At 36.3% G+C, this 23,974-nt stretch overlaps 1 protein-coding gene across 5 annotated transcripts in view; it reads left to right on the top strand.

Moving 5' to 3' along the window:
* Nucleotides 1–23,974, top strand: part of RNGTT (RNA guanylyltransferase and 5'-phosphatase) — a 207,558-nt gene that overhangs the window by 30,162 nt on the left and 153,422 nt on the right. For all 5 annotated transcript variants that reach the window (XM_054818904.1, XM_054818906.1, XM_054818909.1 and 2 more), the window contains 4 exons: nt 826–901; nt 4,054–4,303; nt 11,337–11,446; nt 12,275–12,376. In XM_054818904.1, coding sequence (XP_054674879.1) covers nt 826–901; nt 4,054–4,303; nt 11,337–11,446; nt 12,275–12,376 — 538 coding nt within the window. The remainder of the gene's footprint in view (nt 1–825; nt 902–4,053; nt 4,304–11,336; nt 11,447–12,274; nt 12,377–23,974) is intronic.

The raw sequence follows: 23,974 nt of genomic DNA, 5'->3' as shown, positions 1-23,974 counted from the left end.
TGTTAGTGGAAATTTTAATTCTCTGAAATTTATAATTTAAAATGCAGTATGAGGAAGTGGCAACATCTTGCCTGAATCCTTGACATTTTTAATAGCACAGATTTTCAAGCTAGTCTGTGTATCACTAGATGGTGCTATTGCCTTGAGAGAAAAAAAAAATGTTCCAATGTATTCGACTCTACCCCTCCTTTCAATGGGGGATGAACTCAGTAAAATAGAGGCTGAAGACAATTCTTTTTTTTTTCCCCCCACATTGAAAAGATAAGTAGTTCAAGCTGATTATACTGTTGTATAGGTTTCTTTTTGTAGGCTTTTTTCCCAAATTAATAAGTCTGGTCTAGCTATGGTAATAGCAATTTTGAAATAGAATTGTTGTCTATTGACACCACTTTCAAGTTTGAGGTAGGGTAATCTGGATATCATTTTTATGCCTGATGGTGTGAAATGAATGTAATGCTTGTTGAATCCACTAAAAGCTCAAGTATTGAATTTGATTGTATTGTCTTCTGATAAGCATTTGAGCATAAAAAATACTTTGAATCTTATCTGTACTAGACATATTTCAGTTGCATTAAGTTAGTACTCTTGAGCTGGGATAAACTCAGGTATCCTATACTTTTGTTGCTAATAATTTGCAGAAAGAATGTAATAAATTGCTTTTCAGGCTTATGTGCCTTCTGTGACTTGGCCTGCCTTGATAGGAAGGGAGATAACTCTTTTATGTTGCTGATGAAGGTGGAAGGATCCAAAAACACAGCTGTGAAACTAAAGCATGTTTGTTAAAACTACTTGCAAATGATGATGCTCTTCCCTTGTTTTGTCTAGGTGTCCATTGCACACATGGTTTCAATAGAACTGGATTTCTGATCTGTGCCTTTTTGGTTGAGAAGTTGGACTGGAGGTAACTTTGAATGTTAATTTCTAGGGATTTGTGGAGACTAACCAAAGGCATCTTCAGTATGTTCCACTCATTGTCCTGACAGCTATCCTAATGTATTTGCTGTCTGTTATTTTAAAACTGCCTGCTAATCTTGAGCAAACAACCTATATTAACATTATTCGTATCATCTCTTGGTAGCTTAGCCTATTTCAGTCAAGCTTTCCAGGTCCAATAGGTCAAAAGTAGCTGTACCTGCTGTGTGTGGGCTTTTGGGAGTGTATATATTGTATTGTACCTCTTCCCTGTGACATGTCCCACGTTTTGAGTAAGAATGTAGAGTTCCGACATGCCTGAAAGATTATTTCTCTTTTTCATCTTTTTCATGTAGGTTTGTGTTAGGGTTTTTTTTGTTTGTGGTTTGAGTTCTGAAGAGATCAGCTAGAGCAAGTGTGTCACTGCTGTTGCTTCTGAAGGGTCGGGGGAGACAAAGTCCTTCTTTCCAGCTTGTTGTTTGACTAAAGCCTACAGCATGCTTCTGTACAGATTCAGCTGGGGTTTTTTTGTGATTTAAAAATGTTGGTGCCCTCATGAAGAGTAGTGATCTTTTTCAAGTTTAAAAAAAAAAATTAAAAAAAATGCCCATACGATGCTGGTGGGCATGACTTATGCATGTTTGGTAGCATTCAGGAAACACACTTTTCCTTGCTGACAGGGTCTCATGGAAAGCATGTTTCTTAAACAAGTCTCTTAAGCATTCTGATGATATTTCCAGTACGGTCCTCTGCTTCTGTTGCATTTTCTTATGACTAGACATACAGTTATTTGGTGCTTAGCATGTATGTGCAAGCTGTTTGAAAAGAATTAGGTCATTGTTGTCTGTTAGTAAACTTGGAATAAAGACATTGGAGTAATGGAGACAGAACACCATTAGTAGTGGGTGGCTGAATCTTGGCAGAATCTTAGCTGAGTATAGGAAGGAGACACAGTACAAATATCTTTATAGTATGATTCTAGTTGTTCCTATGAACTAGCAAATTTGTGTGCTTTTAATCTAACAATTTAAAAGCAGCATGCAATAATTAGACTCAGAATTGGTCCTTTGTTCTGAAGAGGAAATGCACTTGAATCCATTTGAATCTTCTGCTTTTATGCAGCCTCTCTTTATTTTCAAACCTCTGTGGGAAAAGCCTTAAAACTTAACAACCATGTCTTATTTTTTTTGCTTGATTCAGGTAGTTAATTGTTTCAAGTTTGTTCATCTCTGTCAGATTTTTTTTAACAGAACACCCAGCTATCACCTGGTAAGAGAAAAAAAAATGTCCACAGCAAAAGAATGAATTTCAGCAAGGTGATATTTAATGCTAAGCATTGTATCAAGATTAATCCAATTTTCTATATCATTCTTTAACATAAGGCACTGTTATTTGCTGATGAGAAAATAAGATTTTCCTGATGGAAAAATCCATCCATATTAATTTCTTAAGCATATGATATAGGAATGCTGCTGATGTATTGTGAATACTGAGATATATCTTATAGTTAGTTCAAAGAAAGGTCATCCAGACTGAAAGCTCTCCAGCCGGTGATACCTTACTTGGTTCTCTTTTTCACAACTCATTTTTCCCAAAGACAATATTTCTAGAACTTGTAAAATATGTTTTCTTTCAGCTAGGTTTCTGTGCTTGAAATCTGTGCTGCCTCTTTTGGCTTTCGTTACCATCTATTCCAGAATAGTATAGAGTTCTTCTAGTATCATGAGAGACAAATTTGAGCATCTTTCAGGCCCCATCCCTTTTGGTTTGTTTTGTCCTTTCAATGACATTGATTACAGAACATGTGAAACAATTTAAGAAAGATACCAAAATAAAAAATGTCTTGTGAGGAAGAAATTAGGAGTCTTAGAAAACAGAATGGAAAAGACAGGTCCTTCTAAATAACTCAGATTCTTAAACTGTCATGGTCTGATGAGTGACCATCTGATAGTCTCACTCTGGAAAATGTTTTGTTTTCTACCCTTACCAAAGATCAGAAGAGAGAACCAAACGTACTGGTTTTTAGGAAGTGTTCCAGTCTATTCTGGGATATTTGCCTCATAAAGTTCTCAGTCTCCTTCCCATACTGCACAGATCAGGCAAAAAATGCCTTTTGTATTTAAATTCTATTTTCCATTTTAACTATATGTTTTCCTTGTTCCAGTGGCAGGCTATTTTCTTACCTGAAAAAAAGTCTTTTCACAGCATGCAATATGTCCTTTTGTTCCAGCTTTAAGATTTGTGCTTGTCAAGAAGCCTAACAGGGGCATGTACCTTTTGTGATTTATCCTGTCTTTTATTTAGCAAGATTTCTATATGTCGATTCATGGAGCATTACTGTTCCACACAGCCATGATAAACTGAAGACAGAATTATGTCCAGTGTTTCTGTTAAACATTTTCATAGGATCTATGAAAATAGCAACAATAAAACTCTTGTGCTGTGCTCACTGTTGTATATTGTGGAGTGCTTTCCAGTTGGCTAGTAAAGGTGCATGACTTAGTTTTGGTTTCTAATTTTTTTGTGATCCAATCTCCAGTTTATTAAAGCACTTAAGATTAAGTGTTAGCTGCATAGTAAAAAGCTCCTGAATTATAGGTTTTATGAGAAACTTCTGGAAAGAGAAGTAATTTCAAAGATTAGGATGCCTTTTCCCAGTGTGATGGTAAAATCTCTAATGAAAGGGAAGATAATTCTTAGGGGGAAAAACGTAGCCATATTTGAATTTTAGCACTTGCATTTTTCTTCATTAAGTTTGTTCAACTTTTTCTTTAGTCTTTTTGTCTTCATTCAGTCCTTAAGTACTTACCTACGTGTCACTCATTTCTTTTCTGTAGCAATAATAAAAGTTTCACCTAGGTGACCAGCAGACCACTATTAGCTACAATAAGGAGACAAAGCAGTGCAAGCTACAGTTATTTCTGAGAACATACACAGTGCCTACGTAATTATGCAGAATCTTGTGCACGAGCAACTGTTGCCAGGCATGATGTTTCAAATGTAATGAATGTTTTTGCAATTACTAGTTTAGATTTTTTTTTTTAATTCTCAGTCCCAATAAATCTCAGGTTTGTTAAGGCACAGCATGACTAAAACATGTAAATAAAGCATCCAGAATAATTTTCAATTTTTATTTGACAGTATTGAGGCTGCTGTGGCAACTTTTGCTCAGGCTAGACCACCAGGTATTTATAAAGGTGACTATTTGAAGGAATTATTTCGTCGTTATGGAGATGAAGATGATGCACCATCACCACCTGAGCTACCAGAATGGTGCTTTGATGAAGATGAAGAGGAGGATGATGATAATGGTAAAGCAGGAGGCCAAGAATCAGAACCTGGATCATCAAGCTCTTCCTTTGGCAAGAGGAGAAAAGAACGTCTAAAACTGGTATTTTTGATTAAGAACTTCATATTCTAATTGCTAAACTTAATTTCTTAAACTCATAATCATCAGTTACTACATAATACATGCTATATGAGTGTCAGTGCTCTTGCAAATGAGGACTGGTAGTATTGTCTCTAATTGGTAAAAAAAGGTAAATTCATTGCAAACTCTTACGTTTCCTGTATAAACCCTGAACTTTAACATTCAACACTTCAACTATTCCAGTTGTAACAATGACTTAAAATTTTTCTAATATAACATTCTATTTTTTTTTTAAGCTTGAGATAGTAAAGCATTTTTTAATTTTTCACTCTGTCTTTAGAGGTGAAATGTTATGGGGAAAGTGTGTAAACAGTTTTTATTTTGGTAGCAATGTGGATGAAAGTCAGCATTTTTACTCTTTACTTTTGGAAGTTTTGAAAGATTGAGAATTGGATTAGCAAAAAACATGAGCTTAAAAACCCCAAGGCAGCTGTGAAATTCTATTTTGTTAAAGGCTATTTAAACTGTATAATGATAAGAAATATGGCTTATCACTTACTCTGATTATTTGGACATAAATCTGCATAATTCCCATGAAATAAGTTACTGAAGTTACTATGGTATGGAACTAATGCTTAAGTACAAAGAATATACTTGTATTATCTGAAGAGTAATGGCTCAGTTCTCTCTAAATTCCTGACTTTTTTATTTGCGAGTAGAGGAGAATATTGCTGAGTGCAAAAATAGATTCAGTTCTTTTTGCATAATACCAAATTATTTTACTTATGTGCTGAGGTGTGTGTGTTTGCAAACACTTGGAAATCCTCATATGAAATATGATGCAAAAATGCATTTTGTTATTACTGCAGCTGTTCAACATGGTTTACAGATGGAATAGGGAAGAAATTAGCCTGAAAGGAATGCAAAATCTCATCCAAAGCAGCAAGATGAACTTTGAAAACTTTCAAATAATCCATCAGCTGAAATAAAAAATTGTCTATGCTGTAAAAATATATAGTAAAAATATATTCAGGGATATGGCTGCTACCTCCATTAGCCTTGCAGTAAAGTGTTGATATCTAAAAAAAATTTCTTCGGTCCAAAACCTCAAAACTATTTTTTTTACTTGCTTTTTGATGCATTAGCAAATGAGGCATGATGGTGAGGTCCAATGATGGCCTCTTTTCAGCAGGTATAAAACTAAACCAGTCTGTTTAACAGGAATCATGATACTGGCTTCCCAGTCTTTTTGTTATCTGCCACTATAGTTTTTTGAAAGCTGGAGGCTAAATTATACGAATAAGCATATTAATAAGTAAAAGTTAATTATGAGTTAGGTAATTTATGAAAGAAATAATCATCTAGTTAATATGCATATTCGTATAATTCAGTTTTGCAGCTCTGGAGGAACATTCTTTGACATGAAGAGGAGGAACGGGGAGAATTCTTTACCATGTTCTTGGCTGGCAGATTGGACTGCTCCTTAACTGAGTAGAGATGGATACAATCTATTTGTGATTCCTTGTAAATATGCAATCTACAGGGTGAATGATTATCAGGTAAATACCTCTTGCTCAGATTTTCTTATTTTACTGTCTAAAGGGCTAAATTTTGAGCACTACAGCTAATTTCCTGCAGCAGATGTTTTCAGCATTCTAATTTGACTCCTCCTCTAAACACCTAGGGGTAGACAGTGTCAAACTTGAGGTGGCTGGTGTGGTAGTCATGTTCTGAAATGTTCTCATTTTTACCCAGATCTCTGCAGGGATAGATGAAGAGCTTAGGGGAAGAGGAGGAGACGTCTCCCAGGCATAATGATAGCCATAATGAATAGTCAGAAGCAACTGCCCAGCTAGCCTGCAAAGTGAACTTAGCATGCTGTGCATTTCAGAAATTCTCTCCTGGCCATGAGAAACTTTACTGCAGCGTTGTTTGCTAAAATGTCCGTATTTTGATGTCAAAAAGTCTTGAGGACCTTTATTTTCTACACCACAGAAACTGTGGGAACAATTAGAACATAATGCCATTACAGTTTCTTTTGTCATCATGCGAATGTAGTTGACAGGTAATAGCAAATCTGTTTGCTTTAGTCTCAGATGCTGCACAGGAAACCGAAATACGATTTGACATAGTTAGTGCATGCCATAATGATTGTAGCATTGAAGCAACATTATTAGCTGACACTTAGGATCTTACTTCAGGAAAAAAAAACACTTGAATTTGCAAATAGGATAAAAAGTTATAATTCTGAGCCAGAACTTCAGCTTTTCATGGGTCAACGAGATCTTTTCACTGTTTATTAAGGAGTGCCATCTGTTCTAGCCCAATGTAAGCTGTGTATTTCACAGGCAGGGTGTAATATGTAGTGCTTCAAAAATGGATGGTTACATCTGAAACAGTCTGGAAGAGATGGTAGCTGTTAATGATTTTCTTCATGATTTTGAGGGCAGGTGTATTGTGGTCATCTGTGAGACAGAGGGAAGCCACTAAACCTCATGGTTGACATAGTGAGGATATTTATTATATAACTATGAAAGTACTTTGATTCTAAATATTAGTGACTTGGTTTTTCCCTAACCTACTTTTTTCTCCCAAAAAAGTTAACCCCTGTACTTATCATTCTGTCCATGAGCATCTTGATGGTTATGGGAAAAAGCCCATTTTCTGATTTTGCAGCAGCATTTTACATGCTTGAATACTGGTGTCATTGCCTTTCAGCCTTCTCTTTTTCCATATTAAATTCCAATTTGTTCACTTTTTCGCTATAGTCCATATTTTTATGCTTCTGACCATTCTTGTCATTCTTTGACCCATGTTTTTCTGAGACTGTGCTGCCCATAACCGAATACAAGCCTCTAGTTGATGTCATCCTAGTGCTTATTATGGAGGAATCAGTCTTAAGGCTAATACTTCTGTTTATATATCTCAATATAATTGCCTTTTACAAGACAGAATAATACTAATTCAGCTTTTGGTCTCTTGCTGCCTCTGTATCTTTTTTTCTCTTATTATCTACCAGTGTGTATTTGTATAATTGCTCAGTCCTTATTAAGTGTAGAACTTTGTTTATTCTGAGTTGCAAGGTGTTTTTTCCAGCCCATTCTTAAAATTAAGCATGATACTGAATTCTTAAGCTGCCATCACAGTCTGTATCCCTGTTACTAAATTCACAGGTGTCACAAAAATAAGAATATGCTGTTAGGAAATCTAGGGAAAATAAATTAATTCTCTTATACCTAAAGCAGACCCCTCAATATATTGTCCCATTTTATTAGAGAACACTAGCTCCTCTGAACCTGATTTTGAAACAGGTTGATCTTCTGTTGTATAGAAGTTACATCTACCCCATATTTTCTGAGTTCCTCTATGAGAACAAGACAAGCAAATGAAAGACAAGCCAAGACAAAAGCCAGCATCAAAAGATGTGATATTTCCTACTTCTCCCAATTCTATGAAACTTGTTTCACCACCAAAACCAAATGATTCGTTGAACACTGTTGTTACTGAGTGACTGTCAGTGTGATTTTGTTGTATCTTTTTTTGCTTGTACATGCCTAGAGGCAGTTTTTGTGATTTGATCCTGTATTTCTAAGTATTAAATCTAAGCTGATCAGTGTAACTCCCTGGCTCTCCCTTCCTCTCTCTTAGAAGATGCAGACTCTTTCTCTTCCTGATATATTTTGGAATGTTACTTGTCCTCTGGAAGGCAGTCTCTGAGCATACTGGCACTTGGTCAAGTCTGAGTAGATGAGGTTGGCTATCACCCAAGCCTGGTGATAGCCACTAGGGTCAGGGTGGTGTGTGGTTGGGGCTGTTTCCACCCACCCACTTCTCCAGATGGTGTTTAGGATCTGAAGCAACACAAGATGATAAACATTGCCACTTTTCCTTCAGCTGAAGTGATGGGTGGAGGGATACGGAGGCAAGTGAGGAGAGCTTGATTAGTACAGATGGTGTGAAGGTTGTGCAGAGTGTAGGTACTAAGTGCACGTAGCTACCTTGGATACACTAGGGCTTAAAACTCTTAGCTTAGTAGCAGCACTGAGGACCTGAGGTGCTCTGGCATCTCTGCACCGTGTTCTCCAGCGTCCTGTTTCCACAGAGGGTTGTTAGCTCAACAACAGTGCAGAAAGTGCATGGATCTGGCTCAGTTTTGGCACCTTTCCCGAGGAAAAGTCCCCATGAACCTGGAGTGCTGAGTTAGTCAAGCATGGATGCCCAAGTGACTCACCTTGTTTTTGTAGTGTGTGCCTTAGCTAGTGAGCATGCTTGAGGCCTGACCTTATTTTGTGAAAGCCTCTTCTGGTGTGTGTACAGCTATGGCACTTTTTAAACTAGCATCCTGGTTGAGTCTCTGGATAACCGAGTTGATTATATTCTTAGGCTGTGGTAATCAAGTTAAATATTCTCTGCCTTTACTGTCTTAATATTGCACACCCTCCTCTCTTCATCCTATGTCCTCAGCACCTTGCTCTGTTCCTCCCTTTCCCCAGTCCTCTACTTCTTTCAACTTGACAGCATTACAGGTAGGGATTATAGGTGCCTGATCAGGGGAATGGAGAAGCCTGTATGAAAACACAGAAGCTTGGCTTGTTTGTTGAATTATAGGCTGTACTTGTTTCCTTAATTCTTTCAAAATTACCCCCCCAACAAAATAATTCATATGTATATATGTAATTATGTACATCAAGCACATGCTGCCTGTGCAACAGAACCTGTTGTGTTTGGTCAGGTGTTTAAAATGAATAAACAATTAAAAGCTGTTAGAATAAACTAACAAACAAAGCAAAGTTACTGGAAACTAATTAGGATGTATAATTTCTATGTTCTGAGAAGCTAATGTTTTGTAATTTTGAAGACATCATTCTAACTTTTTACCTTTCTTACCATATGGACAATTTTCGAAATTGCTTAAAATTATATCAAGTGTGAAAGCAGCACGCAGATGATTTCGATTTGTAGGGAAACTTGACAGTACTATGCACTCTGACATTTGTGGCTCCAAAACCAGTTGTGTATGCGCATAACTCTCTTAATCAGATAACCTGCAAGAGACACTTTCAAATGGCAGTCACCAGTTTCGTATTTATGACTCTGTTTCTGGAAAATCTTTCCAGTTGCCTGTCTTTTGCTTTAATCTTAGCAGTGCCTCCTGCCGTCGCACTGTGCCATTATTCTGAGAAGCAAGGCACAACCATCTTCCTTTATTTCATGGTGCTCTTAACCACTCACTCAGAATTCAGACAACACGCTGGCCAGGCATGTGTAGCTGTCTGCTTCCCTCACCCAGTCACCTGTGTGCTCTTGCACCTGCTGGTGCCCACATAATTAATAAGGGATAAGTGACACACCAAAAGTCTGTGGAGCTTAGGGTAATTAGGGTTAGGAACTGGCTTATTTCTTTAGGATGTTCTGTTCTCAGAATGTGATTTGGTGATGGAACTGAGCCAATCTTAACTCAATGCAGGTTGTACTGAAAATTGCGGTCCTGCTTTCCCTGTACTCCTTGTGTTCCTTCTGCTTCCCTTGTACTGGCACAAGTGCTGATTCATCTTATGGTGAGCTAGTTTAGGATACTAATTTGGAAGAAAATGACTAATTTATAATATAATTTTGCCAACTGAGTTCCTAGACTTGCTCAAGAGTAGAACAGATGAGTGCCATGGTGTGTGGAAAGGGAAGGGAGCGAAAAGGCTCCTTTCATCAGTAGTATGCAGCTAGATTTGTTAAGGCAAGTTTCAAGCATTTTAGAGAACAGATACGACATAATTCTATCTTCTTCTGCAAGATTCATAGCTCAACAGGTAGAAACTTCATGCTTTGGTCGTCTTAGTCTGCACTGAGAATTTATTTGAGATGCTGTTGAAATAAGTCTCGTTGATTTGGGATCTCTATAGAAGTCTTTAATTATGTAGCTTTGTAGACCTGATGGCTTTACTGTGTTCTGTTGTGCAGAATTTTTTTTTATTCCACTTGGTATCAAACTTTTTCTGGAATATACTGAAAATTAAACTCTAAAATAACCAGTATTCTTTTATTGATCTCTACTTAGGCTTTTCTGTGGCATTCAGGATAGCACCTCCACTTTAGTAACCTGGTTTAGATTGAGAATAAAATTATGCAAGTATATTTTTACACAAATATTTTATTACAAACCAGCTGTTTGCTTTCTCTTTTGTTAGGAAGTTTGTCCTAGATCAACTGAGAACCCTTTAAGTTTGCTGCTGCATAAATACATTAATTCTTTCAATCGTTTTCCCTACAGTGTAAGTTTAAGTTTTGAGACGTGTAACGTGATAGATCAGACAGGTGGAGGTAAAATCCAACTTCTTGTACTGGAATTACCATCTGGGACTGATAAAATTAACATATTTAATTCAAAACATGCATCTCAAAGATTTGGAGGGAGAAAAGTAGGACTTAATGTCTTCATCTCCTGGGATTTTTGTTTAAAAAACAAAATGAAACAAACACCAAAATCCTCCTGTCTAAAGATGTTTCCCTGTGACTTTAGTTCACTAACTACCAAGCTACTTATGTTTATCTCGCATGTTAGGTCTCTGCTGTTAGTGAGCAGCTCTTATTTTCCATGAATCAAGGAAAGCACAGAATTGTTGGTCTAGAAATACTATTTATGTATTAAATTTTTTTATTTAACATTTCATAGGTCAATTTTATCCTTAGTTTCCAGTTTACTTATTTCGAGGCCATACTTTCTGACACACTTAAAAGTGGTGTCACAAAGGCTTCTGCCAGAAAGAGTTCTGTGATCTTTAATGTATAGTGATTTGCTCCAGGCTTACAATACTGTTTAGGTTCAGATTCTTATCCACACATAGATGTCTTACACTACCTTATTATTATAGAATATTTTGTGTACTAAGGATGATTAATTTGATCCCTGCAAATTCCATATGTGACCAATTTACTATTAAATACTTGATCCTAGCAGGCTTTCTTTTTAAATATAAACATTTTAGTTACAGATGAAAAATAATGAGTCAGACTCGTATTAGCTTAAATACTAATTTTTAATTTTTTTTTTTTTATTTAGGGTGCAATTTTCCTGGAAGGAATAACAGTTAAATGTGTGACCCAGGTGACAACACAACCGAAGTTAGGAGGAATACAGCAAAAATGTCAGCAGTTCTGTGGATGGGAAGGGTATGAGAACATTTAGAACTTGTTTGTTTATACTGTCTGGAAATAAGTGTTACGTTTCTAGTTTTGCAGAAGGAAGCAGCTCATTGTAAAAGCGAAAAAAGGTGACTATTTTTGGGTGGATTGTTTAAAACAAAATGCAAGCCTCAAGAACACTCAGCAGTAAAACAGATGAGTGTCTTGCATTGTACTATGAAAGGGAATGATCAGCTGTTGATATTAAGAAACAAGATTCTAGAACTGCTTTTCTGTTGAGATAAAAAAAAATGTTTTCTGATGCATTGTTGCTGTCCAAATTCCAGATGTAGTCCAGTACAGGTATTTGTGTAAAATTTAGTGCTTGCTCAAGCAGTAGACTTACTTATACAACTGCTATTACACTTCAGTCTTAAGGTATAATACTCATATTTATAGCCAACTTGGATTTGTGTCCAATGTTAATGAGAACGTTGGGTTTAATGAACTGATTCTGAACTCCTCCTTTCCAAAGTTGATGATCCAGGGAGATGCTCACAATGCTTCCTAACTTGCTGATGCTTGTAGTTCTTCTAGTGCTTGCAATTTTGAATTCAAATCTCTCTTCCTCCAAAGTTAAAACTTTGAAATTCTAGATGATCTAGTGTTTTGTCATAAACACTAATATCTTTATTCTTACCAGATAGGCATTTGGTTTCTCTTGCAAAATACCTTATTGGAGAAGATGTTCTAACTCAAAGTTAACCTTGCAGCAAGTCTGGTACAACGTGTGACTTCAGTCTAATGTAAAAAATGTATAGCCTTGTGCAACTATTTATTGCAGAACATTAATAAACATGGTTCTTTTTTTTTTAGGTCTGGATTCCCTGGAGCACAGCCTGTTTCCATGGACAAGCAAAATATTAAATTTTTGGAGCAGAAGCCATACAAAGTTAGCTGGAAAGCAGACGGCACTCGGTAAGTTCATTTTAAATGAAAAAGAAACACCCAGTGAATTGGGTAAACGGTTTGTATTTTCTCAGGAAAGTGAATTTGGTTGTACAAAGGACAAAGTGTATTCTAACAACAAAACTGACTCCAGAGATTAATTTTTTTGCTGTCTTGGTACCCAACATTTGCTGAAGTTCGTGGCCAAGTTTCTTTTCAGCAGCTGCTGTGCAGACTGACTGTTAAATGTATGTACTTTTATTCTTCTTCATGACCCTTGCCTGTTTGTCAGCCAGGACTTGCCACCAAAGTCTTAGAATAATCTTAGATAACAGTAAGAGTTTGTTAAACTAAAGAATTTGTTTATAAAAGCTAAATTAAAACTTCTAGTTGATCCTTCAGAAGCTGGCTAGTATTAGAAATTTCATAGGCTTTTTTTTATTCGTACTGTGATCCTTTGCAGTTCTGGTTAGCCAAAGAGTCAATAGTTTCATCTTCCCTTGCCAGTTCTCTTACATTCATTGTAGGGGTGACTTTTTTTTATAGCAGGCTACAACCTAATTGGATTGGTGTGTTGAACCTCTTCAGTGTTGTTATTTCTGGTTTGAAATGCATCCTTGTATTTAATTTCTCCAGCGTTCTCATGTTAGCATTTCAAAGTAGGAGAAACACCATACGTCATCAAATACAGAATGGCAAAACGCTTTTTTTCTCTGATTGTAACTGGTTATAGATCAGTCTCAACTGCATGAAACTCAGTTGTCTAAACATGTGCATCTGGTATCATCAGGTATCCTTGTGTTGCTTTGTCTCGTATGAAAAAGCCATGTCATGCAGGGTCTCTTGCCTCTACACCCAGCAGCTTGGATGAAGTATAGAAAGTGTTTGCTGTTCATGTTGAAATAAAGCCCCAAATGTTAGGTGCTCCACTTCCTTATACTCTTGCAAAGAGGTGCTGTGACTTTTCATACAAACAAATCTTTCTTGAGTAAAATTCCAAATCTCCAAAATCATACTTATTTTCATAGGACTGAATATTTTTAACAGGTTGTTAAATTTGTGAAATTACAACCCTGAGGTTCTTGAGGTTTTGAAATCATGATCAATGGGGATTGATACTCTAACCTTCTGTTTTTCTTCAGTATTTCTGGTTTCAAAACTAAAATCAAGAATCCCAGATATTAATGGAAATGGTTTTAACCTATGCTACTCATAGCATTCAGATCACAGTCTTCCTTTTTGTTGCGGGTGCATAATTTTGTTGCAGTGAGGCAATTAATAGTGTAGTTTCTTACATCATAGTCAATAGTGTCTCAGTAACAGAATTTAAATTGTGTGACATTCATTTCAATAGCTTGATTTTTTTTTTTTATTTCTAAAAGATGTTCTTTATATACAGTAGTATTTAAGCAATTGTAATCTGCGCTAAGTGCAATGACTTTAGTTTTTATTCGCTTAGAGCAAATGAATAAATTTTTAACCTGCTTTGGCTTGATCAGAAAAAGCACAATTCCAGTGAATGTGACACACAGTAAGAGGAGAACTGTTATGCTCATTTGTGCATGGTGCTTTAGACTAACAAGAGTTCAGTGTTCTACGTGTGTACAAGTTAGAAGGCATCAATTGTCTGGATGAGATGTATGCTTTCAAAAAGAGGAGGTAAGAATTTTTATTTTCAGATTGGTGAACTGAAAATACTGGTTTTGGGTATAGATATGGGCAAAAGAAGTTTTGTTTTAGCAGTGCAATGGAAAGCATTCTCCCTTCCATATTCTGGGATAGCAAAATAAAGCTTTGATACTAAATCAACAAACAGTGTATGCTGTCTTCTAAAGTTTTTCCTGTGTTCTTTCTTTTGTTGGGCTTGCTATCTTGAGTATGGGATGTCCTAGATAATGAAAAGCCTGGAAAATACAGGGAATTGGATGTCTTATGAGAATTGCCAGGTGTCTCCACATGGAGTCAGTCAGGATTCAGCACAATTCAGGCAGACTAAGCTTTCTCCTACAAAAAGGACCCTTCAGGTGCCTCTCATATGTGGATTTTGTTCTTCAAGGGTTTATTAGCTTGGGCAGAGCGTGGTATGAAAATACAAAGTAAGCTTGCACTCGGTATGGCATCCAAGCATTAAGAAATGGGTGGAAATATTTGGCTTATTAACATTGACTGGTTGTATGCACAAGCACTTGGGTAATGCAGTGCAGACGTTCTCAGCGTGTGAAGTTACGGAAACATGGTGTTGAGAGATCCAGACTTACTCTCAGAGCAGTACAGTGCATTCAAAAGCTGCTCAGCCTAAAGAAGTAAACTCAGCCAACTTAAACTGACCATGCAAAGAGCCAGATGGGAGTCTTTGCATTTTTTATGCTTTTAATCCACATTTCAGATATACTGCCCATGGACTTGACTTGTAAAACTATGAAAACATGTTTGCAAAGTATTAATGTCCTGTGCAGCTCAGATATTGGTATTCCTTGCCTTTTTTCACAGCTTAGTCCTTCAGGAAGCCTTTGTTTTAGGCACTGGTTTACACTAGTATTTTAGTATGTATTAAAGACAGTTTATGGAAAAGTCTTCCTATAATTTAAGCCTATTGCTTCAAGAAATAGCAATAGCAGAAAATAATTCTGTTTTTAAAACAATTTCTTTACAGAAGGCCGTTTGATATTAAAGGAAAAAATTGCTTCATCTGCAGTGTCTCTAGTGTGCATTGCCACTGAAGAATAATCTGTTCAAACTCGTGGGTCATTAGCTAATACAGATTGGTATGTCTTAGAACAAATATTAACATGCTGTAAAATTACAATTAGTGCTATTCTATAGGGTTGTAATCTGGTTTTCCACATTTCTTCTTTTTGTTTATATTTTCAATACAAAGAGTCTGTCTTTGTCATATGTTACTCATTTGGAAAATTGAAGTCTTATGTAATATTCTTATTTTCTTACTCAAATGTACAGGATGCATACATTCTGAATATGAGAATAATTATCTGGAAAAGAGTAGTGCATCTGGAAGACTGCCTTTTGTGAAAGAAATAAAAGTGTACATGTAGTTTCTTGTAGGAATTTTCAGTATTTTGGACATTCTGTCCTGTGTTTTTAGCGTTCTAGAATGGTGGCAAAACAGAATGCATGAAGACTAAAACTGAGGGAACTAAATACTTCTTTTAAATTTTCTCAAAACATAATAACTTGCAGTTGATTATGGAGATACACAGAGTGATAGGTATATTCAGAGAAGAAAATGGTGCTACAAAGATCCAGTGTTAATGAAATTCAGCTGAAGGAATATTGTGAAAGATTAAAGATGAAAACCTGAGCTATTATTTGGACATTTAAACACTGTACATGATAGCTACCCTAATCAACAATGAAAAATTAGTACGGCAGTTTTTACATTGGACATGCTTCTAATTATTTTGTTGTTCTTCAATGATCTGGTCTCCATATGCAATTAAACAGACTTTCATTAATTATTCCGAATGCTTGTGTTGACACGCGTGAACCTTCCTGAATTTAATATTAAGACATCAGTTAGTGGAGATCCATTTATGGATCCCCTGTTTACTTTATCTGGAGATGAAACCACTGTCATCAAATATCTCTGAAGCTATTCTGTTAAGTGTGGTTCAGATGTAGCAGTCTAGGGTTTACCTATTACAATAAGATTTGGCTTGCATACTTTTTTGTTTGTTTTTTCTCTCTCTCTGCTTAAAAAAAGCACTGCTGTTTCATCAACCTGATTGGACTTAGAGAAAAGCAGGTACTTAAATAATAACTTTGTATTTGTCATGGTTTAACCTGACAGGCAGCTAAAACAACCATACAGCCATTTGCTCACTCCCCCCTACCCACAGTGAGATGGGGGAGAGAAAAAAAGAAAAAAGGTAAAACTTGTGGGTTGAGATAAAGACAGTTTAATAGGACAGAAAAGGAAGAAGATTATAATAATAATAGAATATACAAAACAAGTGATTCACAGCACAATTGCTCACCACCCAAAGCCGACGCTCAGCTAGTTCCAGAGCTGCGCCACCTCCTGGCCAACCTGCCAGTTATATATGGAGCATGACATCATATGGTATGGAATATCCCTTTGGTCAGTTTGGGTCAGCTGTCCTGGCTGTGTCCCTTCCCAGCTTCTTGGATGCCCCCCACCTTCTTGTTGGCAGGGCAGTATGAGAAGCTGAAAAGTCCTCGACTGCTTGGCAACAAGTAAAGCATCAGTGTGTTATCAACATTATTCTCATCCTAAATCCAAAACACAGCACTAACCAGCAGCTAGTAAGAAAATTAACTCTATCCCAGCTGAAACCAGGACAATATTATACTTTCTCGCTTAAATAAAGCACTCTCATCTCAGTTCATGGCAATATTTGCTCAACTTAGCAACACTTCTTAAATTTCACCTTTATTAAATATCTGCATTTTATTTCTGCAGCAGTAGTCTTCTCTAGAGGTTTCATAGCTGAACTGTTTATTTGAAGATTGTCTTAACTGACATGTAGTGTCAGTAATTTCATTGAGGACGTTTACTTCTCTCCAAAGGCACTTGCTATTCCTAGATTTCAACTTGAGCTGAACTTTCACCCTTCTGGTTTAAGAGCTGTGTTGTTGGTGGGGTTTGTTTCTCTGTTTTTCAGTGGTAGAACAGTGCATGTTTTCTTGCTTTCTTAGTATTGTTATATTTTTCTACTCATAATTAAAAAAAAAGTGTTTCCCTAAATGAAAGAGCATTATTTATCATCTTGCATTGACTAAATAATGTGAAATTGATTAGTTAAATTATTTGACAGTGATTCTATAAAACATTTTGGGGAAATTTACCGGAGTAGTATCTTACACATTTTTGTAAATGTGTGAGTTCTGAGACTGGTTTGGGTCAAAACTCCTCCTCCATTCTCCTGGAGCCCCAAGTTCAAAATCTTTTGACTTACCCTTGCTTTTAGTGTGTTCTGATTTGCAGAGTTTGTGTCTACGCTGTGATCTTGCTTGTTCTGTGCCTGGTTTCCAGAACCCTTGTTCCATGAGCATCAGCAAGGCATGCATCCTTGTTCTCGCTCCAGCTTTCCTTCTGGAGCATGTTCATTCCAAAGGGAAGTGCAGTGTGAACAAATACTTCTCCCCTCTTGTTTATAAATGCCTGTGTGTAAAGATGTGTGAATTTGCATCTCGGGTTTAGACAAATGAACTTTAAATTAAAAGAGCTTTGAAGCTCATGTAGCATTGGCTCTCTTTGGAAAAATATTTCCTTTGTGCCAGCTATTTATGTGTATGTAAATATGATGTGCAACTCATTCTGGTTTGGGGAAAAAACACTTCTAAAATCATATTGCTTTAAATAATTATTATTAAAAAATAAATCAAGTCTACAGTTATTCTGCCTGGTTTGGTGTGAATTCTATCCTGTATATTTATTTGAACAGTTGTCAAACCTCTGGTGTCTTAAAAATAATTTTAACACTATCTATTCATAAGGCACAGAAATCCAAAGGGCAGATTTCCCACTACTAAAATCATGCCTTTTGGCTTTGTTGAGATGAAATACATGTTGTATGTTAACAGTAGCTACAAGGTATGTACGGCTTTACAAATTTATCCAATTTTGTAGTTATGTTTCCGAAATAGTAGTTGCTATCTGAATAAGCTAATTGTAACAGCATGTTCAAGGAATACTGTATGACTCTGTCTTATCAACTTTGTACTGTAAAGTGATTAACCCAGGTGGTTAGCGGCTTGCTGTATCCCTTGATATGTATCTCATTAATACTGTTGGTAGCAGATGTTTGTTCTAATGAGTGGAGCTGAATGTTCAGACAGGACTAGGGTTGGTAAAGTAATGAGACACCAGTTTTGAAAAAAAGACTGTTAACACTAAGAATAATAAAAAGCTTTAAAATGTCTGTGGAATAATTCAAATTAATGCAATCAAACAGGACTGGGCTTTATAATGGTAAAATGTGACCTGAACTAAATGCAAGCTATTAAGGGGCATAAGTTATTTTCCTACATTTGTATGAGTACCTTTTTATTTTTCACATCTGTATGCTTGCAGTTTTAGTAAAAAATAATAAATACGATCATAATACTATGGCTGTTCAATTATGGTAAGGCAGCTATTTTAAAAAAATGCAGAACGGGTCGTTCTTGCCAAAGGCTATTATATTTGAAAAATATTCATGCAAATGTGATGGCTTGCAGATATCTAAATGCAAACAAATAGATACAGAATGTAAAGCAGCTCTTTGAGAATTGCTGCTAATTGTCTAAAAGGTGTTTATAACAAAATAGTTAGGAACATCTCTGAAGTTAATTTTTTTTTTTATGATTAGCAAATTACATTTTAGAAAAAAGGGCTGTTGCCTAAATAATTGTCACTTTATTGGTATCATGATACAAAATACAAGTAGTAAAACTACACTTAACTGTATGATAAAACTGGCAGCCACATTTTTGTATTGCGTTTATTAATCAAATAATTTTGATTTATCCAAAGCACGTAAGTTACTGTATTATCAAACTTATAATACCTTCCCATGTTTCTTTAGTTTAGATTTTTGTACAAATTGAAGAAAATGTCTATTTTTGTTAAGAACTTTAAAATTATTGACAGTTGCAGCCTCTTCAGAAACATATTTGTGACCATTACTTGAAGGAAGTCTACTGGGTGTGTTTTAAGGTAATTTCATGCATGTTGTTGAAATGTAATGAAGACGAGGTAGAAGTTTCTCCCTGAATTTGCATGGCCTAATGCTTTTTTTCTTTCCCTATTCTTTGATCCTTTACATGATGAGATGAAGCTTACATGCATAACTGGGAAATTGCAGATTCCTAGTGTGAAAAGTTACCCAAAAGTCATTTGTGACAAGAGTGACTTGCGTAAAGGTGATCATTGCTGAAGAACAGCTCTAAAAAAATGGAGAAAACTGAGAAACAGATTTTTTGTTTTAGAAATTAAGAGGTAAAAGAAATTAGCACACAATTAGGTGTCAAGGAAGAAAAATGGTAGCCTGACTGCAATGCATTAAAGAGGAGATAGTTGAATGGGTTCATGGAACAACTGTTATCCCTGAGAGACAGGAGGAGGTTAGAGAGAAAGTTGGGATAATAATGAGAACGAAGGAGGACAGAGAAGATTGGAGAGTAGTACTAATCCAATTAAAAAACAAATATATGCACTTGAGAACTCATTATTAAGAACAAGAGTCCGGCTTGTCATAAAAGCAGATCTAGAGAACAGAAAGATTATCTCCCGGGAGCAAAGATATTAATGTGGAGTTGAACTTGAAGGAGACTGTTGGGAATGAGAAAGAAGCCATAGATTAATTTTCAGATTGGTACAAATGACATGGCCAGATTCTCATGATTGTGGAATTTTATGCCCAGTAGTGGAAAATGCGTGAAGTGGAGGTTTACACAATTGCTAGTTGATTCTTTCCTAATGTAGCATGTTGAGATTTGACAGATGGCTTCGGAAATGGTGCTGACAGGAATGTTTAGGGCCTTTAATCACTGGAAAGCATTTGTGACTAAAGAACTTTTCACAAGACATGAATACCCCCTTTCTGGGCGCCTTACTTTCTGACCCTAGATGGCTAGTGAATAAGTGAATTATTATAAATGACAAGACACTCAAAACACAATATAGTCATGTTTAGGGTTGTACATGTTTATGGTCTTGGGGTCACGAAGGAGCATTTGCCTCCTAATGACAGGATAGAGTGAAGAACCCACACAAGAATCATCTGGATGCTTTTAAACCACACCTTCCTTTCCTTTTCCTTCCTCCTCTCCTCATTTATCTTAAGAAGTAGACTTAAATATTTATCAGTTTTGCACCATTGGTTGGTAATGTTGTGTATCCATTCCTTTGTGGTTGGGGCATGTTTCTGTTGTCTGAAATTTTAAAGGACGGAAATATTCAGGGGTTTGGACATATACCAAACACACTTTTCAGGACCAAATGGATTTTTTTATAGGGGTGACAGGTCTTGTGAACAACTGGGCTTAACTCTAGTGATTTGATTCCAAGTTAAATGAGCTTTATTCAAATCATGTGCCTATGTAACTATCAGCAATGGGCAAAGCCTCAACTGTTGAGTGCTAATTATAAATCGTTCATGTGTGTAGGACAGCTACTCTTCACACATTTGTTATTATTTTCATTGAATATCTCAAAGTAGTAGTTGTAAGGGTTTTGCTATTATTCCCATGAAACTGTCAAAAGGGGATGGTATTTAAAGAGAAGACTTGGAACAAAAACCTTACTTAAAAGGGTAAAGTGACTGTTGCTATTCCCCTCTTCCTCACTCTGCACGGTTTTGTTGCATGCTTTTTTTGAAGTCTTTGGAAGGGAAATGCAGTTTTTGGTTTTTTGACATTGTCTCGTGTGGTCCTTCGTTATAATTATTTTAAGATAATTCCTAAGAGAATAAGTTCTTTCAGAGAAAACAAGCTCACCCATTTTTAAAATAGTTCTGTAATTCTACAGCTGGAAGAATCTTGGTTTAGAGTGAGTTTGGAATCTATGTGGGATTTACTTCACTGAGTTTATTTTGAATAACATACTTAATTGGAGATAGCATATATTTTGGCTGGAAATTGAAGCTGTGAAAGTTATTGAAATGGTTGTAATAAACCTTCCCCTCCCCAGTCAAGATTAAAAGCTATTAATAGTTTTTATAGACTACAGTACTAATCAGTTATTAGGAATCTGCAGTTTAACTTTTAAGTGTGTAATGATAACATAATGTCAAGCTTCTGCAAAAGTATATAAAGGTCACATGTGATTCTGGATTATAATGTATAAACTGCCTTCCTAATGATTGCTGAAAAGAGCAATTCATAGATGTTAAGCATTCTAAACAGCATTCCTCTTCATTTTCTGAAAAAGCAGATGCCTAATTCATGGGTTTCTTTTGTATGTTTAGGTAGGAGGGGAAGAGAAGATGGGATGGGGAGGCAGGAATGATGTGTTTTGAGACTAGAAAGTTGGGGGTTTAGTAGCTGAGATGTGAATCTTTGCTCACTCTACATCTTAATTATCCCTTATAGTTGTATTGGGCAATAAATTTAGGATTACAAGACTGTTATCAGCCTGTTTTCCACAGCATTAGAATATTGTATACTTACTTGAGTTTTTATTTGAGAATGCAAAAATAAAGCTTTGATAAGTTGAGGTAAGATTAAGGGCACTTCTAGTGTATTTGGTGTGTCCCCTATCCGAAGGTAAAGACATTCTACCTCAGAGTGAAGAAGCTCTAGCACAAGGTGGCCTCCTCAACTCCCGCTGTTGACATGCTGCCAAGGGCATGTTTCCTTTCTCCTTTTTTACCTATTGTACAGGAAATGAGAGCGTGCCCAGGCTTTGGCTAGCAGACCGACTTTGGCAGCAGAAAAGGAGTTGTCAGATTTTGGTAGCCAGACTCATAGGTGTCACCAGATAACTTATTGGTTCTGTTAAACTGTATTGATTACGAACCAGGAGAGGCCTGTCCTGATTGAGAGAATTTAGGTCAAACAAGGCGGCAGCACAAAGTGTCATAACGTGTTAGATTAATATCTGGAATTATGGGGTATAAATATGGTTACACCTAAGAAGTTCACACAAAGCAGTATTATTTAAAGTAGAGATGTATATTATAGACCAGGTCTGTTAGTTTCACAGCTGTTGGGTTAGGTTGAAATTGTTTTTTATCTCTTAATGATGCATTTGGAGTGAGTGGTTTGGAGTGGGTGATTGCCTTTTTTTTGGTGGGGTTGGTGGTGATGGTGATAGTGTTTTTATGTATTTATTTATTACTAAGGCACATCCTTATCACTTTGCTGCTTCACTGTCTCCTGAAGTCTGTTTTTTAAATCATTGAATCAATGTAGAGGAATGAATCAATAGGTGTGACAGAACATGTCATCCCCAGTCTGGATCCAAATTGACTCGAATGACCAAAGAAGGCATTCTTACTCTAGGTTGCAGTTTCTCATTTATGTGTGCCTGCAACAGTGTCAAGACTGTGAAAAGAAGTGGTAGAAGAATGCTGTTGTTTTTGTGTCCCTTTCTTAAGTGGTTAAGGAGCACTGCTGATGTGATACCATACAGAAGGTATATTTTGTGAAGTAGCAGGCTTGATGCTTCATAGTTGTGAAGCCTTTTGACAGCTCACAAAGTTTCATGGTCACAGTTCTGAGCTCTTTGAAAAGTACTACTTAACGGATTATTCATATATAACTATTTGAATACTTGGACAGATTGTCTTCTAAACAAGCTCTTTTGTTTATTTATAAATAGTTAATGCATTAAAATGCTTATTATGTAGCTTGTGCTATGAATACTAATCTTAGAGTATTCAACTGTAGTCCTAAAATGTTCTAATTAGATCAAGATAAATGGCGTACCTGTGTGTGTACCTGATGTTCAAGTGACAAGTATCAGTGATTACTGGTTTATTTATTTCTTTTCCTTTCTCCCAGACCACTTTTAATAGTGGAACAGTACATCCTGTGCTAGTGGTTCTCTTGGGGGGCATTACGGGTATATCCATGAAGTGTAATGACTTGAGCTTATTCAGGGAAGAACGATGTTCAATTGGCAAGGTTTAACTATAGAAATATCTAGGGCAGCCATTTCCCTTGGAGCTGATCTTCCAATCTGTGAGCACAAGTGGCAGTTGTGCTCTTCTGTGGCTTGTGCCTGTGATGTACACTAAATTGACCCAGCATACATCTTCGATGGCATAAATCAGCTCAAAGTTAAGGGAACCTCCTTTTTCAAAGCTGTGATACTCTTCTTGACTGCTGTGTTATTGGCCTCCATGAGAGACATTATGGTTCTCTTGCTTGGGGAGAGAAGGAATGTAACTACTTGTCATCTGACACTAAATTATTTTGTTTTTCTTTCTTACACTGTTGTGGAACTGCTGCTTTGCATTTTTTTATTGAGCCTGTTGCTTCAGGCATGAATTTCCCTCTAAATCTCTAAGATCCATTCAGACTAAAATTTGTGGAGGAGGGATGGAGTCAAACAAGTTCAAGCAAGCTTGAAGCTCAATATCTGCAATAAATAATAATAATAATAATGATGATGATGACAAATTGTAAGAGAATTCAGTAGTTCAGTCAAGCTTAGGATATAATTTGTTCCATTAATCTTATGGCTGTTAAAGTAATGAACATTATACTGTATAGCTGTTTTCCAATAGCGTTTCTCCCTCTAATGTAGAGATGTACTTCAATATGTACTTGACCACTTAGTATCATTAAAATTTGGGTGAAACAAAGATAATCTAATATTTAAAATAAACCTGTTAGTATACAGATTCTGTTACTGGGTCACATATTTTCTAGCTAGTTAACAATTCTTCTTTTGTTTTACACCAGATATGTCATAATGCACTATAAGAACTCTTCAATATAGAGTAGTTGTGGTTTAATTTACCCTTTGTTGTAGGTCAAATAATAACAACAGGACAACTTCAAATTTAACCCCTAAGGTTTCATATTCTTTTAGAAATAAAGAAACAACCCCCCCCACAGCACTCTAACTTAATTAAAACCCTGGAAGGCAGTCAAGACAAATGCTGTAACTGGATAGTCTTTTTTAACCTTGCTAAATTCTTGGTTTTACCAGCTCCG

This window comes from Grus americana, chromosome 3 (genome assembly GCF_028858705.1).
Source record: "Grus americana isolate bGruAme1 chromosome 3, bGruAme1.mat, whole genome shotgun sequence".
Lineage (NCBI taxonomy): Eukaryota > Metazoa > Chordata > Aves > Gruiformes > Gruidae > Grus > Grus americana.
Note: the sequence above shows the minus strand (reverse complement) of the source record. Positions and strands in the feature narration are given on the sequence as shown.